General features: G+C 47.9%; 2 protein-coding genes across 2 annotated transcripts in view; both read right to left on the reverse strand.

Annotated features, from left to right (window-relative positions):
- The window catches only part of LOC119660858, a 33,915-nt gene extending 26,941 nt beyond the window's left edge, over positions 1-6,974 (reverse strand). The window contains exon 1 of the mRNA XM_038069753.1: positions 6,384-6,974. The gene's annotated coding sequence lies outside the window, so the exon portion shown is untranslated. The remainder of the gene's footprint in view (positions 1-6,383) is intronic.
- A 2,198-nt stretch (positions 6,975-9,172) lies between these two features.
- On the reverse strand, positions 9,173-15,576 carry LOC119660710 (DNA-directed RNA polymerase II subunit RPB1). The gene is made up of 5 exons (XM_038069345.1): positions 15,402-15,576; positions 15,074-15,237; positions 10,704-15,006; positions 10,459-10,644; positions 9,173-10,387 (listed from the first exon to the last, which is right to left on the reverse strand). The coding sequence occupies exons 2-5, from the start codon at positions 15,146-15,148 to the stop codon at positions 9,303-9,305; spliced, it is 5,649 nt and encodes a 1,882-aa protein (XP_037925273.1). The 5' UTR covers positions 15,149-15,237; positions 15,402-15,576; the 3' UTR covers positions 9,173-9,302.
- Positions 15,577-16,035: the final 459 nt, after the last annotated feature.

Below are 16,035 nucleotides of genomic sequence, written 5' to 3' on the forward strand. Positions count from 1 at the left end.
ATTCGGACTCACGGTGAAAATTATGCGAAAAAAACGGCTCCGGGTTAGAAATCATACGGGCCTGGGGTAAAAGTTATGGGGGCCTAACTGTTGTCCCTTCTTTTCCATTGAAATTGCTAGTCCAGGCCCAAAAGGAAGGAGGAGAAGAGAGCTTGGTCGCAGGTAGGGGAGCCCAGTTGATTAACACCAGAGATAAGTTCAAATCCTCAAAGTTACCCCTACGAAAGTCAAGCTTAGAGGGATTGCACATAGTATAGGAGTTAAGGCTTGACAGTTGTACCTCGAACTTAAGAGCAGGATGATGGGCATCAGGAGCAACATAGGGAAGAACAAGAGAAGATTGACAAAGGAGTCGTTCTGGCATGTTGAAGAGGACTAGATGGAGAGTGCGTTTTAGATGATTTGTGGTGCGGTTGAACTGAAGAGCAAAACAGATGTTCATGAAAGTGAATAAAGGGAAAGACCGAAAGTCATAAGGACTTCTGAAAGACTGTCGAAGAATTCATCGTACCGATAGGAGGGACTGAGGCAAGGATATACGCAACATATAATAAAAGGACAGGCGTTGGGAGGGAAACCACGGAAGATGACGATGAATTCGACTCGACCGCAATCAAGGCACCTCTACCAGCTGTCTTACCTAAAGCTACGCGACCTCTGTCGCAGCGAAAGACAGAGAACCCTTCAAGGATTTCAGAGCTTAAAATCCTATCAACCAACCACATTTCCGTGATACAGATGAGATGGTATTGGAAAGCCAGACCGCTAAAGAATGGACCCGACTGGAACCAATCGAAGAGAACTGTTAACTGGGGCGCTCCATGGCATTGAGGTCACCTCCAATGAGGAAAGCGTCAAAACTGATCAGGACTTCCCAGAGTTCGGACAGAATGGAAGTGAGGTGGCGACGTGTACCCCCCGGGAAGTAGAGAGAGTCAATTCGGACTCGAAGGACGCCGGTGCCCCTGACAGGTAGTCCGACCACTGCTAACAAGCAGTTTGAAGTATGTGAATCCAATGGAATGATATTTGCTCTTAGTCCCAATTTGACTGGGATGGCTATGGCTCTGGGAGCTTATGCTGCAAGTTAAATTTGCATAAATCGGCAAATCCAATAGGGAGTTTGGTCTTTAGTATGCGAAATCTGAATATCTTGGGTACCTTCAGACTCATACCCTGGTAGCCGGGATAGTGGACAATGGAGAGCTTGGTCTTTAGTATGCGAACTCTGAATACCATGGGCACCTTCAGTTTCAAATAAGACACTTACTCTGGTGGCCGGGCTGCCCAGGGTGCACATTTTTCTCGGTTGCTCGGAGGACGAGCTGCTGATATCCAACCAGAAGATAGTAGCCGTGGAGAGCAGTACAATCGGTGCAAACCCTAACACCGCTGTGCTGAAACCAACCAACCTCAGGGACCTCCCAGACCGAAGCGGCAGACGGACCAGGGGTTCACAGTCTGGAATCCACTGCCATCAAGCTGAGTATAACGAGTACCAGACATAGTTTTCCTAACCCGAAACCATCGACGTCGGAGGTCCCTCAAAAGCAAAATCCGGCAAGAATGTCAGTCACCGGAAACCGGCTAAAAACCGAAGGTCCATTGGAACCGTGCTCAAGAGCCAGTACCAGAAGGCCATGCATATTCCCAGCAAGATTGCTAAGAATAAGGAGGCCGGTACCATCGACGAGTGGAATGAAAAGGACCAAATACCATAAATACCACGCGATTGTTAAAGAATATAATAGCAAACGCCTGCCTGACGAGCAGAAGGCGAAGCACACCGCTCTCAGACCTAAGTCGAACAAAAACACACGCGAAGTAGAGTGGGCGAGAGCTCGGACGCTAAGAAACCCCTCGAGAAAGGTAAACAACAACAGCCAGCCGACGAGCCACGAACTGCGAAACCCTACCGCGAAGTGGCTGGGAGACACTTGCGGATGGCAATTCCGCTAGCGGTAAACTAGCACCGGAGGTGTGAACAAGCGTTGCGGCCATGGTTTCGGAGATGGGCATTGAGTGAGATACTAAAGGTGAACATACGGGATCCATTCCCTGCTTTGATTCCTCTCAGGTGGTCCGCGGGTTACACGTTATAACTTACGAGAGCAATTCTTCAGAGACTTTCTCGGTCCCTGCGTCGCTATGAACAGCAAAGCCTGGGAGGGCGTAAAGCTGAAAGCCATCCCCTACGATGAGATTCCCAGGAGACCGGTCGCTCGCATCTGATTGCCGAATATCCGTATAAGGCTTGTCCAATCCCTCCGCCTTCAAAACTCCCAAGATTCCCATTGACAACTGGGCAGTTATCAAGGAAGAAGAACCCCAGATAAACAGTAACATTTCCTGTTCCGTATAAACGGAGAGCAACCGGAGGCACTGGAAAAGATAGACTCTGAAAAACTGGAAGACGACCTGGACCCAATCGATCCCGCCAACGAGTTTTTGGAGGAGATGAAATCGACGGTCCGACGGGGACTGACGAACCACCCACGCAAACAGATCATGCTGAGGGTAACGCAGATAAATCAGTGCGACGCGGTTAATCGGCTTGTCTTCCTCCTAGAGGAAGACATTGACATCACCTCCGGATCGGAGCGGCCGAACTATCAAAGGGCTCCAAAGCAAATATTATAATTTATTCCACAGCACAGGAGACGCTAATCAGGACAAACCTAGAGCATGTTACTTCGCGAGGAGGGGTCTGCACGTTTTTCTGTGTCCGGGCCTGAGAAAACGTATATATTTCCTAAGTTTACATGGCTTACGTCCGATCGGCTCCACCAGAAAAAATACAACATTTGACGACCATAATAGCAACCTGTTGATAGGCTGCGAGGTCAATGCAAGGTATACGCTTTGGGGCAGCCCGCAAATCGTCGAGAGGGGCAAGTCATCTATCGGTGCGTAACAGAGACAGTACCCAAACTTCCATTTTCCCAGCTCGAACATCTGTGACGGTTGCGAGGAGGTCCTTGATATCACCTTACTTACCGACAATGGGGATTTTTATGCTGGAGAACTTGAGGGTGTCTTATCAGGGATCTTTCTCAGATCATAGTTGGATATTTCCCAGTCTAGATCTCGCCGCAGAAGTCTTCAGAGACCCTAGGAGAATCGACTGGAGGAAGTTTGCTCAAGTAATCAAGAGGAAACTCTCCGAATTGACAAGATTGGCACGACAGACGAACTGAAGTCAAATGTCAGGACTCTGAAAAAGGCATTTGATGCCGCCTTTAAAGTCTCGTGCCCTGCTAAATACAAGAAGAAGATACTGCTACCCTGATGGAATTAAGATCTGTTCAGCCTCAGGAGGCATAAATATTGGCAGCCACACAAGGACTACCTGAAGAAGTCGGCCATCAAGACCGCCAAGAGACGGTCTTGGTTGGACTACTGTCAGAACATTGAAAGCACCACTGAATCCGCGAGGCTCAGTAAGATTTTCTCCAAGGAACATATGGAGCCCATCCTTTTTTAAAAAATCGGAAGGCTTCTGGACGGAATCTTCTAGTGAAACCTTAGCACTGTTGATCCAGGGGCACTTTCGCGTCTGCGAAGAGGATTTTGCGAGACTATCAAATCGATAATTACCGAGGATAAGATTGACTGAGCTATAAACAGCTTTTCATTCATATAAATCTCCGGCTCCAGATGGCACAATGCCAGGCATGCTACAGAAGCAACAGCAAAGAATTGTGCCGTGGCTTGTCGAGATTTATCGGGGCTGTATCTCTTTGGGCTACGTATCATAGGCTTGGAGTGACGTATGTATCGAAAGCGCGACAATGAGTCCGCAAAGGACTTCCGACAAATCAGCCTCACCTCTTTCGTGTTGAAGACCCTAGAGCGTGTCTTGGACCATCCACTTAAGGGCAACTATGGGAAGAACGCCTTTTTGTAAGTCCCAGCATGCCTACCTCAAGGCAAATCCACAGAAACTGCTCTCCACCAGGTAATCGGCACGGTTGAGCAGTCACTGCAGTACAAGCAGTATACCCTAGCTGCCTTCTTGGATATAGAGGGAGCATTCAACGATGTTAATAGCAACGCCAACAAGGAAGTCTTGACCAGTATTGGATTGGAGGATTATATATTATATACTTCACAAGAGTTGTGAACAGAGGCACGCCCCAGGATTGGCGCCTTCTCTCCGGTAATTTGGTTAATAGTGATGGACGAACTTTTGTGAGCAGTGGATAGCAGCGGGGTGAAGGTGGTGGCATATGACGATGATGATATTAGTGTTGGGGATGTTTCCCTCCATTTGGAGTCGAAGGAGCATTGCGAAAGGTGTGCCGGAGATGCAGAGTCGGCATAAACCCAACCAAAACGGAACTGATGCTATTCACCACCAAGACAAGGGTACCTGAATTTCACCTATCATGGCTGAACGAACAAAAATTCGTCCCTCCCTCCAATGTGAAGTATCTGGGGGTAATCCTGGGTCCAAAACTAAATTAGAAGTCGAACATAGAACCGAGGGATAAGAAGGATTGTATAGTTTTCTATGCCTGCAAGAGATCCTTTGCAAAGGAATAGGGTCTTCAGCCGAGGATGGTTTTCTGGATGTACACGGATGTGTTGCGTCCCATCCGAACGTGCGGCTCTATTGTATGGTGGCAGGCTTTGAGCAAAAAGTACAATAGAACGAAGCCTGTGCAGGTGCTACCCAGGCTGTGCAGTCCTGCTTGGCAGATGCTGCATCTCTTCCCCCTAGAACTCCACATTAAATGCGTTGCACGTGAGTCTGGATGCTGGACGGCGTAGCCCTACGGCCATAGAAACATCCTAAATGAAGTGCCTCGGGACATTTGGGAATACCCCACGGGTTATGCCACACGCAAGCTGACCTTTACAAGAAAATTGGCTGCGGACTTTCCAACCAGGACAGAGTGGAAGACCGGGGGCGTGTTGGAAGGTTATGATACAGTATTCTTCGCCGATGGATCAAAGATGGTCTGGGGACTCGGTACGGACACAAACCGTGTGTCCCAGTCGTATGGTCTCCCAGGTTTCGCCAGTGTATTCCAAGCGAAGGTACTGGCGATAGTGGAAGCCTGTTGAGGGCTGGGGCATGATCCGAGCCTCAAGCTTAACATAGCAGTTCTGATCGATAGTCGAGGAGGATGTCGTCGCTGACGACATCCTCCAGGCTCATGGGGCGGTGCAGAAACGTGCTGAACAGTCTGGGCGGTGCAGAAACGTGCTGAACAGTCTGGGCGGCACGTTTAAGGTCACCCTCTTCTGGGTTCCCGGCCGTAAGAAGATAGAAGGGAATGAGCGGACTGACAAACTGGCCAGATGGAGGTCTGCTCTTGGTAGTCCTTCGGAGAGTACAGTCGATGTCCCGTTGGCAACTGTCAACGGCGGGATCTACTGGCAATACTTAGCAGCCGCGGACCTCAAATGGCGAAGACTCACCACCTGCTCCAGATCAAGGAGGACTTGGTCCACTTACAACAAAACCAAGATTACGGCGGTCTGCACGGGGCACTAGCCCTTAGGGCCCATGCTGCCAGGCTTGACATACCCTACAATTCCCATTGCCGAAGCTACGGAGGAGAGGGAGGAACCTCCTTTGCGATTGCCCAGCGCTGCGGACACTGGGTAAACCATTCTTTTGGGGACCTCAGGGATATTCCTAGCTGCAGGGCGGGGGAGCTGCTTTCCTTCGTGAATGCTACGGGTTGGCTCTGAAGCCCTGAACCGGCTAGGACAGTCAGAGTCTTTGGGGATTGTGGCATCAAAACGGCGATCAAAGGGCTAATTGGAGGCGGAGACTCGGAGCAGGCACTGATGCCTTCCTACCTACCTAGCGTATCAAGGAAAGGACAACAAACTGGAGGTTGTGGTACGTTAATGGCATTGACATTTGTCAGCTAAGATTTAAGATGAATAATGACTTTTGGTGGATCGTACAAGGAATTGGGGTGGTCTAAGGTTTTGAAGGTTATATTAGGTTCCTTTTTGCTTCCAAATAGTCGGGAAAATGAGGGGATAGAATGGCTATCGGACCACCTGTTTTGGTTGTAAGCCAATAGGGCAAGCGTCAGCAAAGAACTGATTGACGACCTCCAAGTGGACACACAAAGATGCAACTAGCTCTGCACTTTCCTGGGTGGATGAGAGCCCTTTTCAGCTGGGTTCGATTCCCTTCCACTGACCACTTCTGTAAGGACTTCAAATTGGATAGATTTTCCAAAACTCCTGGGTCCTGGACCAATCTAATTTCCGAAGGCCAACATAGGTCCCCCAGCACTGACAGACTGCGGGAACCAATTATCATTTCAACTGTTGACTGGAATCATCAACTCCGTGGACTGTGCTATAAACATTTGACTAAAATCTACCCTGAAACATCCAATTTCGATACATACACAAAATTACTGCATTGCTGCCGACCCGGAGTAGCGACAATTCCAAACCATCAGCCGCGATATATTGCAAACATGACACGCACGAACACAACGAAAACTGGAGAGTATCTCCTTTTTCACAACGCCATCAGATACAAATTACGAGAAAGAAAAAAAAATGCATCTGAATTCCATCGGAGTCCAGCACAACAAAATTACTTAGATTTCCACCATTCCGGGTGTGATTTGTTCATGAAAATCTGCCATTCGAAATCACTACACAATCGTTTCGATAAAAGGAACAAGGCCGCACTCTTCAATATTAACCACTGGCGCAGCACCAGGTCCCTTCTTTTCCGATACACCGCAAACCGTACAACTGACCGTCCAACAAACCGTAGTCAATCGAATCGTGGATAACTCGCGAAAAATCCTTTTCATGCATCAATTTCATCGATTTTCATTACACCGGACGTTCATAGATAGATTCTTTTATATTTTTCATGAATTTTCACTATGAAAATTAGATAAATTTACACATATTTCCGCCGATATATCACGCACTCGGATTTTTTCACACACGCCTCGACGCCATTATGTTCGTTGGGTTTGTTTTTTTTTCTATGTTTGACGAGATTCGTTCAGTTCGATGAAATTTTCTTTTGTCCAAGGTATATGGCTTCATCTCATCTGGGTATAATATACGAAAGTGCTGTGGATAAAGAGAGATAGAATGATTCGACAAGTTAGGGAATGGATACGTTTATATGACATTCTTTAATCTATATTTTAATCAATCGGATGTCGAATGTGGCGCAAATTTTAAAATAAAGTTTTTGTTGAATAATTTTTGAAATTAATGTTTACCATTTTCCCAAATTCGAAGTAGATGCAAGGACCAATAAAAAAAGGAATAAAATAAATAAGTTTGACAACTTTCCAGCTTTCAAGCACGAGATACCCGCAGTAAAGAGCGATTAAGGTATTACTATCGAAGCATCAGGGGTGGTCAGCATCCTTCGACGGGTTGCTTCTGATACGGGGAGTGATGTCCCCGAGTAAATAATTCCGATTCCCTATTTGGCACCTTGATAAGACCTCTGGGTGAAGAGCGAACCGTGAATGACCGGTGCACGTCGGGATACACTGGGAGGTCCCGATGTCGAGATGTGCATCAAAAGCCAGCCTCTTCAGGATCCTGGTCGGATGTTAATACACCGCATTGTCCCGAGGGAGCACTGATCTGTCCGTGAGTTCCGGGATCAGCTAAGCGCAGTTCAGGGAACTGGGGTAAGGGCTGTGCCCCCGAGGGTTCACCCGATCCTGACTATTACGGCCATGGAGAATAAACCTAATTACGTAAAAAATCGACGAAATATCAGGGAAGAAGGAAGAGCTGGCTGCATATGGGCGCAGCACAAAAATGCGTCGCTCATCACAGCGACCACCGGGACACCCAATTAAAAAGGAAACCTTGCCAAATGGCGTGTTAGACGTTACAGGGATGGCAACTCCAATACCTTGTAGTGTCCTTGTTCCGGAAAAAAACCCAGTCAGAATCACTAGTCCTGAGCAGATGGATTCGAACACGAATCGAGTAGAAGTGCAGTCGACCATCCTAGCTAGAGCCGAACAGGAAAGGCTCATCAAGAAATGCGCGGCAGTGGTGAAGCACATACGGTCGGCAACATTCCTCCAAAGGAACGTAAGCAAAAGCGTCCAAAACGGGCTGATGAAACTGGGCGGACTATTGAACCGCATCTCCCTCTACACACGAACGTGTAGGGCAGCGGAAGACGCTTGGAAAGCAGAAAAAAGCCGCACTTCCTGCTGAAAACACTGCAGGCGTCAAACGGGCCGCAGATAGGCCATTGCAAAGCGAACTGGAGAAAAAACGGAAAGAGGAAGACGTGCCTGGAGGAAACTTAATCCAAATAGTTCCCAGGGCCCGAATAAAAAAAGGATAAAAGGAAACAGCTGGCGGTTAAATACCTTGGTTTATTGCTAGACTCGAAGATGAGCTTCATCTAGCAAATTAAAGCAGCAGCGGAAGTCTCGGCCTTGAGACGGTTAATACTGAATGTTGGGGGCCCTATATATATTAGGAGGCGTTTTCTTATGGGAGCAACGCAGTCCGTTTTGCTCTAGGGTGCGGAGGTATGGGCTTACGCCCTTAACAAGGAGGTAAGCGCCTTGCTCAAGTGCAGAGATCAGGAGCTTTGCGAATGGTGTCTGCTTATCGCACTGTCTCAGAACCGGCCGTGATGGTGGAGCAATCTCCGTTGCCCTTCTTACTAAGGAGCATAAAACTATCTACAGCCGCAAGGGAGGTGGTTGCCCGTGAAGAATGTCAACGCATCCTTGCCGAGTAGCAGAGCAGAGGCTCCCGGAAAGCATACAGACCTTCCTGACATGTGCGGATTCGGAGTCCCTGGACACGTTGGCAGTCACCAGCTGCAACACTCTGTCCTAGCCCCAAAAAATTGCTATCGGAGCACCGGAAGCGACTATCGAAAGAAGCTTAGACTTCTGAAATGTATTCCCCCAGCGCCACCGAGGGGCCCCAGAATATTCCGGACATTCTGGGCTTAGACCAAGGGAGACAATACATTTCATCGCCAAGGAGCGGAGCTTCAGTCACCAAATTCACAATGGGCCGCCTCTACGACCCGGCCATCGTCCAGAAAAGATAGAACAACGTAAATCTCTAAATGAACCAAAATATTGATGCGCACTAAGCCGCCATCAAGTGTCTTTATCTGTGCCATGACTTCCCACCATCGTTGCCGTACTAAATAAAAGGCGTTGTCGATAATTTTTCAAATTATTATGAACATATACATATATAAAAAGGGAAATTTAATCGCCACAACTAAATCTAAAAATCATATCAAATCATCATTTGAGATGGATTTCCTTCCTTCAACCTCCATCGATCATTTAATCGTCAGGTTCCTCCGAAGCTGGGCTACTCGGAGAATAAACAGGACTCGTAGGGCTATACCCTTGCGATGCAGCTGGCGAATAAAGCGGACTGGTCGGTGAATAATTATGTGTAGGTGTGTACGTTGGACTTGTTGGAGAATATTTCGTACTGCTTGGTGAATACGTCGACATATTCGGAGAATAGCGAGGGCTTGTGGCCGAATAGCTACTTCCTGTTGGACTGTACTGATTACCGCTGCCCACAGTTGGTGAATGCTGTGGTGAGCTGGGCGAGTATACAGGGGACGTTGGTGAATATTTCGGTGAGGTTGGAGAGTACTGTGGCGATCCAGGCGTATACTGCGGTGAGCCATCGAATGAAGGGCTCGGCGGAGAATAGGTTGGACTTGTTGGGGAATATTTAGGTGATGTCGGTGAATATGAAGGGGAAGTTGGGGAATAATGCGGGGAGGACGAGTAATTAGGGCTCGTCGGTGAATACGATGGAGTCGCTGGAGTGTAATTCGGTGAAGACGGGGAATAGGAAGGGCTAGTTGGGGAATAACAGGGACTAGTCGGTGAATATGAAGGACTAGAGGGCGAATATGATGGAGATGTTGGAGAATACACCGGAGAATTTGGGGAATAGTTGGGACTGCTTGGTGAATAAGCGCTCGATGGTGAGTAACAATTCGATCCCGAGTAGCCCGGACTTGATGACTGATAATTTGATGTAGGAGAATACACAGGCGAGGTCGGAGAATAATTTGAGCTCGTCGGTGAATAGTGTGGCGATGTTGGTTGAACATTGGTGCCTGGAGAGTAGCCGGGACTGGTGGCATAGAATGGACTCGTAGGCGAATAATTCGGACTTGCAGGCGAGTAGTTCGGCGACGACGCGCCCGGCGATGATGCCGCATAGGTTGGACTGTTCGGTGAATATGATGGCGACGCTGACGGAGACGATGGACAGAACGGCGACATTGACGGCCCAGGAGAACTAGGTGATCCCGGAATCGGAGACCAATGCGGTGACATGCCCGATGCATCTGATGCTGCTGACGGCGAGAAACTTGGTCCGCCAGGAGTCATACCACTTACTACAAATTGCAACAACACAAAAAAAAATCAGCTCCGAAAATTGCATAAATAAATAAATATTGGTACTTACTAGGTCCTGATGGTGAAAAATATCGTGGGGTTCCCTGTTCCCAAGGTGTCATTGGCGGGCTCATGCTAGGCGTAGAACCAGCACCGAAAAACATCCCGGTGGCGCCCATCAGCGATGATCCGAGCGTATTAGAGATCTCAATACCATGCTTACACTTCTCAGCATCCAAAAGCAGATCAAAGCAACCTAAACCACAACAAAATTGAACATCCCCTCCTCAAAAGAATAAAAGCAGCAACACTCACCAGTTCCCATTTTCGGCAGCTGACCCATAATAATATTTTCCGAGACACCCCTCATTGGATCTGTCTCCGCATGAGCAGCAGCGTCCATCAGCACATCAACAGTTTCCTCGAAAGAACATCTCATCAAAGCACCAGTATCCTGTCTATTGATACCATGCCGAGTGATGGCCATAAGATGTCCTTTGGCGGTCATTACGTCACAAAGCAAAGCCAAATGTCGATAGTTCACGTATAGACCGTAGAACTGCAAAACAGCATTCATTTCTTTCTCCACAGATTTTCGTACAGCCTCGATACCCAACACCTGGAATATCTCACAAATGTCGTTACTGTAAGTTCGAACAGGATCAACGTCACGTTCGCTCAGAACTTTCATCATGGAAGTTCCGTCCGTTTCCAGTAACCATTCGCCGATAGCTTTGAATTCTCCAGACTCCGTGATGACAATACGTTTTTTGCTGTCTGTTTGCGGTAAATGCATGTATACTTTGCCGATTGCTTCGATTCCTTGTAGGGTCATGTCTGATAGCATGTTCGCCTCTATGCAACGCAAGAACATGTCGTCTTCCATCTTGTCGACGGTTTCGTCCTCGTTGTCTTGGAACTTGTTATCTTCGTTGTTCATGATCCTAATCCGCAAGACCAGCTTATCCGCATTGTCGTCATTGAATATGCAATTCAAATCGTCCCCAAATCCAGCGTTGATTTTCTCGGCAATCTGCTCCATTGTCAACTTTTTATCTGTCATTCTCTTACGATCCAGTTCGATACGCAGCAACCATGGTGAAATGCGAGTGGGGTCGAAGTCTGGCATTTCGTAGTATACGTTAACGAACTCCTGATCCTCTGATATAACAGTTCTTTGAGGGTCCGGATCATAGTAGATAGCCGTGTTGGCTGTGACTTTCCGCAAAGTGGTGTGTTCAAGTCGGCACAAGACATTTTTAGCTTTTTCAGCATCACGTGCCGCAGCGCCGGTTAAGAACACCGTCAGAGACGGAGCCTTGGGCCGTTTTGAAATATTGATGATTTCCTTTAGACGCGGTACACCGAGAGTTACGTTCTTGGACGATACACCAGCAAAATGGAAAGTGTTGAGTGTCATCTGTGTGGCTGGTTCGCCAAGTGATTGAGCGGCCAAAGCGCCGACCATTTCGCCTGGATTAACTTGCGCCTGCTGGAATCTTGTCTCAATTTCACCGATCAACCACTCGAATGCTTCGCTTGTCAGCCTGAACTCCTCAGCCACGTACTTGGTACAGAGCGTAGAACGGACAAGACATTGGAAGAGTAGGGTGGCGTTTTCATTGGCCTGTTTAGAGATCCGATCGTTTCCGCTCACAATCACACAACGCTGAAGCAGCTCCTTAACACCTTGGATGACTTTCAGCGGGCTCAAGTCAGTTGGGACGCGTTTGTTTATGTGGAAAATCTTCTGCACGTTCCATATCATACGCTGCAAGTTGCATGGAAGTACCACCTTTGATTCACCGCTTGGGAAAATTTGCCGTAAAGCTTCACGATCACGATTGAGTTGTTCCCACTCGGCTTCGAGTTCCTGGATCGCGTAGCCGGACTCGCTTAGCTCCTTACAGACCTCTTCGTTGAATATCCGCCGCATGTATCTTTCGTTGGACCAATCAAACTTGAAACGCTTCTCAAAGGCTTTGTTTGAAAGTTTAACCGTCGGCAAGTTCTGGAACTCCACGGTTTCACCGGCCAGACCGTCCTCACCGTAACGCAACTGAATCAATTGACCCACTGAATTACGAATTGTTCCGTCGTAGTTTACCATAACAGACTCCATAGCCTTTATAAGACGACGCTGGATATATCCTGTTTCAGCAGTTTTGACGGCGGTATCAATCAAACCTTCACGACCGCCCATAGCGTGGAAGTAGAACTCAGACGGAGTCAAGCCGGCAAGATATGAATTTTCGACGAAGCCACGCGATTCGGGACCGTAATCGTCCTTGATGAAATGCGGCAACGTACGCTTACGGAATCCATAGGGGATGCGCTTACCTTCTACGTTCTGTTGGCCTACACAAGCGATAACTTGTGAGATGTTAATGTTGGATCCTTTTGAACCTGAGACCACCATAGCCTTTAGATTGTTATATTCTGTTAGGGACTTCTTGGCAGAACCGCCAGTTTTGTCTCGAGCGTCGTTCAGGATACGATTCACTTGGTTCTCGAAAGTTTGCCTCAACGTGTTACCGGGCGTAGGTTCCAATTCCATGTTGTGTGCCTTTTGGATGACACTGATGACGTCGTCTTTGGCCTTACGAATGGAGCTCTGGATTTCATTGTAAGTCTGCGGATCAGCAATAGTGTCACCGATACCAATGCTGTGACCCTCCAATAGTAGCCAGTTGTTGATGACAGTCTGAATGTTTCCGTAGAAGCGACCACAAATCTCATGTCCAAGTTCCAAGAAGACGATGTGAAGCAGTGACCCCGCCGATGTACCCAAAGTTTTCTTACAAAGGATACCCATGATAAGTTCACCGTGTTCTACCATGACTTTTGTATCTCCAGGTGAGATCCACTTATACGGCCCGTCGTCCTCTTCGTCGGGGTGAGTGGAGTGCGTCCGGATCATGTTCACGTTGCCAGGAATGATCAGGGTGAATATCTGCTTGCCCGTCCAAAGCGGCTTTGGTTTAAGGATGCAAGGCTGTGGCATCTTGCCGTCCCATGTGGGCAAGAACATGAGTAAATTCATCATCTGCTCCTTCTCGATGAAGACATCTCGTTTTGTCATCTTCCGCACAGCTGTTAGGGTGTCTTGCACAATACCCATGACGGGTTTATTCGCCTGAGGGGTGATAATCTGTCGCGGTGTCACGTGAATGTTCTCTACCTCGGCTCGGGTTTCCATGCTCTGCGGGACGTGCAAGTTCATCTCGTCTCCATCGAAATCAGCGTTGTATGGTGAAGTACAGGACAAATTCATCCGGAACGTTGACCAGGGCAGAACCTTAACTCGATGGCCCATCATACTCATCTTGTGAAGAGTCGGTTGTCGATTGAAAATCACTAGATCGTCATCACGCAAATGTCGTTCCACTTTGTAACCGCACTGTAAGTGAAGATCACTCGGTTTCGGATGGAATCGCAAATCAATACGTTCACCGTTATCCCGCACAATGTACTTAGCGCCCGGATACTGAGAATTTCCACGTCGTACAAGGTCTTGCATGTGATCAATGTTAAACGGTGTGACGAGCTCCGGAAAAGTGAGATTTTGTGCAATCGAACGCGGGACACCAACTTGATCGATCCGGAGATTGGGGTCGGGAGTGATGACAGTACGGGCCGAGAAATCCACACGTTTACCCATCAAATTTCCTCGAATACGACCTTCTTTGCCTTTTAAACGAGCCTTGATGGCTTTGAGCGGTTTACCGGATTTTTGCATGGCCCGCGGCATGCCCGGCATGTCGTTATCCACGAACGTTGCAACGTGGAACTGCAACATTTTGATGTTCTCCTGGATAACATGCGCCGCCGCTCCCGAAGCTTCATTTTTCTTCAGTTCATTGTTTGCTTTTATGATGTCCGCCAGTTTATGGGTCAAATCGTCCTGATTCTTGGCTGCGCCGAACATAACGACAGCCGGTCGGACAGCAAGTGGCGGAACAGGTAAAACTGTGACAATCATCCAATCGGGCCGGGCGAATTTCGGATCCATGCCGAGAATGAAGCATTCCTCGTCTGTAATGTGTTTCAGAATTTCCCAGACACGTTCGGCTTGAACTGTGATTTTCTTTTCCTGTGAGTCCTCGTTGACGTGCTTCCATTCCGCTATTAGTTCCAGACCGGTTCGTTTAATTGAGGGTTGATAGTGACCGCAACCGCCGTGTCCTGCTTTCTTGGATGGATCCACTGGTTGTCCGTCCTTAGTCAAATCCATGTCCTCGCCACCCTCGCAAATCTTTTTGCCTTTGCACAAGTCGTAAACGTAGGCCAGACGCTTCCGCGGCTGTCCCTTGGATTTCATTACGATTTCTTTGATTTTGGGGTTATTGGGCGAGACGAGCAACTTGGAGCAGTAGAAGCACACGCAACGCAAGATTTTCATAGTTTTGGTCATGAATCCAATGTGGAACACCGGCTTTGCGAGATCGATATGACCAAAATGACCTGGACACTCGGTCATGTTCCCGGCACACGTTTGACACCGTGCATTTCGATCAATGACACCCTGACGGGGATCCATCAGCCCACCAAGTTTCGGGCGACCGCCCTCCATTGTCTCTGGAAACTGAATTCCGCCCTCAGTCACGGACATTCGACGCTAAAACAGAATAATGGGAACGGGATTTAACAATCAATTGGAAATTCTTAGATAAAATCTTTCTTACAATCTCATCCGGAGCCAGAATACCAAACTGTACCCGCTTCACGGTCCGAAGCGGAGCCTTCGAGTCGGACGACATTTTCTGGTCGTCGCTCTACACTCTTTCCCTCGAAGAATATTTCACCACGCTCGTGGCCTCACTGTTGTCGCTTAAGCGAATCAACACCTCTGAAATTAATATAAACATTTGTATAACGCGACACACTTTACTTGACGCAATTCGGTGAAATTACTCGGCGCGCCAAATGACGCTTCCCTGGTGGAACGGCACCACCACGTACTCTCGGTGCAGCTTCAATGGCGTGCTTCGCAGCGTAATTTCACCAACTTACCCCCCAAATTGGAATTTCTGCACGAGAAAACGCTCCGTGCTTAGCGTAGCACGCGTAACGTTCGATTTCTTAATATTTCCGCTCCTTTATGGGTTTTTTTGAACGTAATAAACAGGACGACACTTGGACTAACCCAACACAAACGGTACTTCGCACTGAAATGAGTTTGACAAGCCGAACAAGCTGCTGAGTAATGGCTAATGTACAATGAACGTGCGAGCGAGCGACACAATGTACAATGGACATCTGATGCCGGCGTAATTCGTTTCAAATCGCGAAGGTTCTTTCTGATGGCAGATCACAACTTTCCGTTTGTGCCAGTCACTTTTTGAATTCATTCATGCACTGGCTTTGAAGACTGAGAGAAGTATTATTTAAGCGACAACTCCACCATTAATTCTCGGAAATGCTCCTACGCACGCCAGCAAATACACAAACCGGAACTAAACATTTCGCCGCTACGAGTAAATGGCGCGACGGTCACTAGTTTTCACTCACGCCATATGTTCCAGGCAACACTTCCGCCATCGAAGGGGCCAGGTACCCTTAAACGGAAAAATATAAAAGCCCCGGAGAAAGTCAGATCGGCGGCGGTTACTCCTTTCTGCAAATGAATTAATGCATAATAAATAAA

Source organism: Hermetia illucens, chromosome 7 (genome assembly GCF_905115235.1).
Source record: "Hermetia illucens chromosome 7, iHerIll2.2.curated.20191125, whole genome shotgun sequence".
NCBI classification, from domain to species: Eukaryota; Metazoa; Arthropoda; class Insecta; order Diptera; family Stratiomyidae; genus Hermetia; species Hermetia illucens.

Coding starts and splice junctions, on each gene's coding strand:
- LOC119660710 (XM_038069345.1), bottom strand. CDS start 15,148: ATGTCGTCCGACTCGAAGGCTCCGCTTCGGACCGTGAAGCGGGTACAG. Junction 15,007..15,073: donor TTCTGGCTCCGGATGAGATT/GTAAGAAAGATT, acceptor ATTCTGTTTTAG/CGTCGAATGTCCGTGACTGA. Junction 10,645..10,703: donor GCTGCCGAAAATGGGAACTG/GTGAGTGTTGCT, acceptor GTTGTGGTTTAG/GTTGCTTTGATCTGCTTTTG.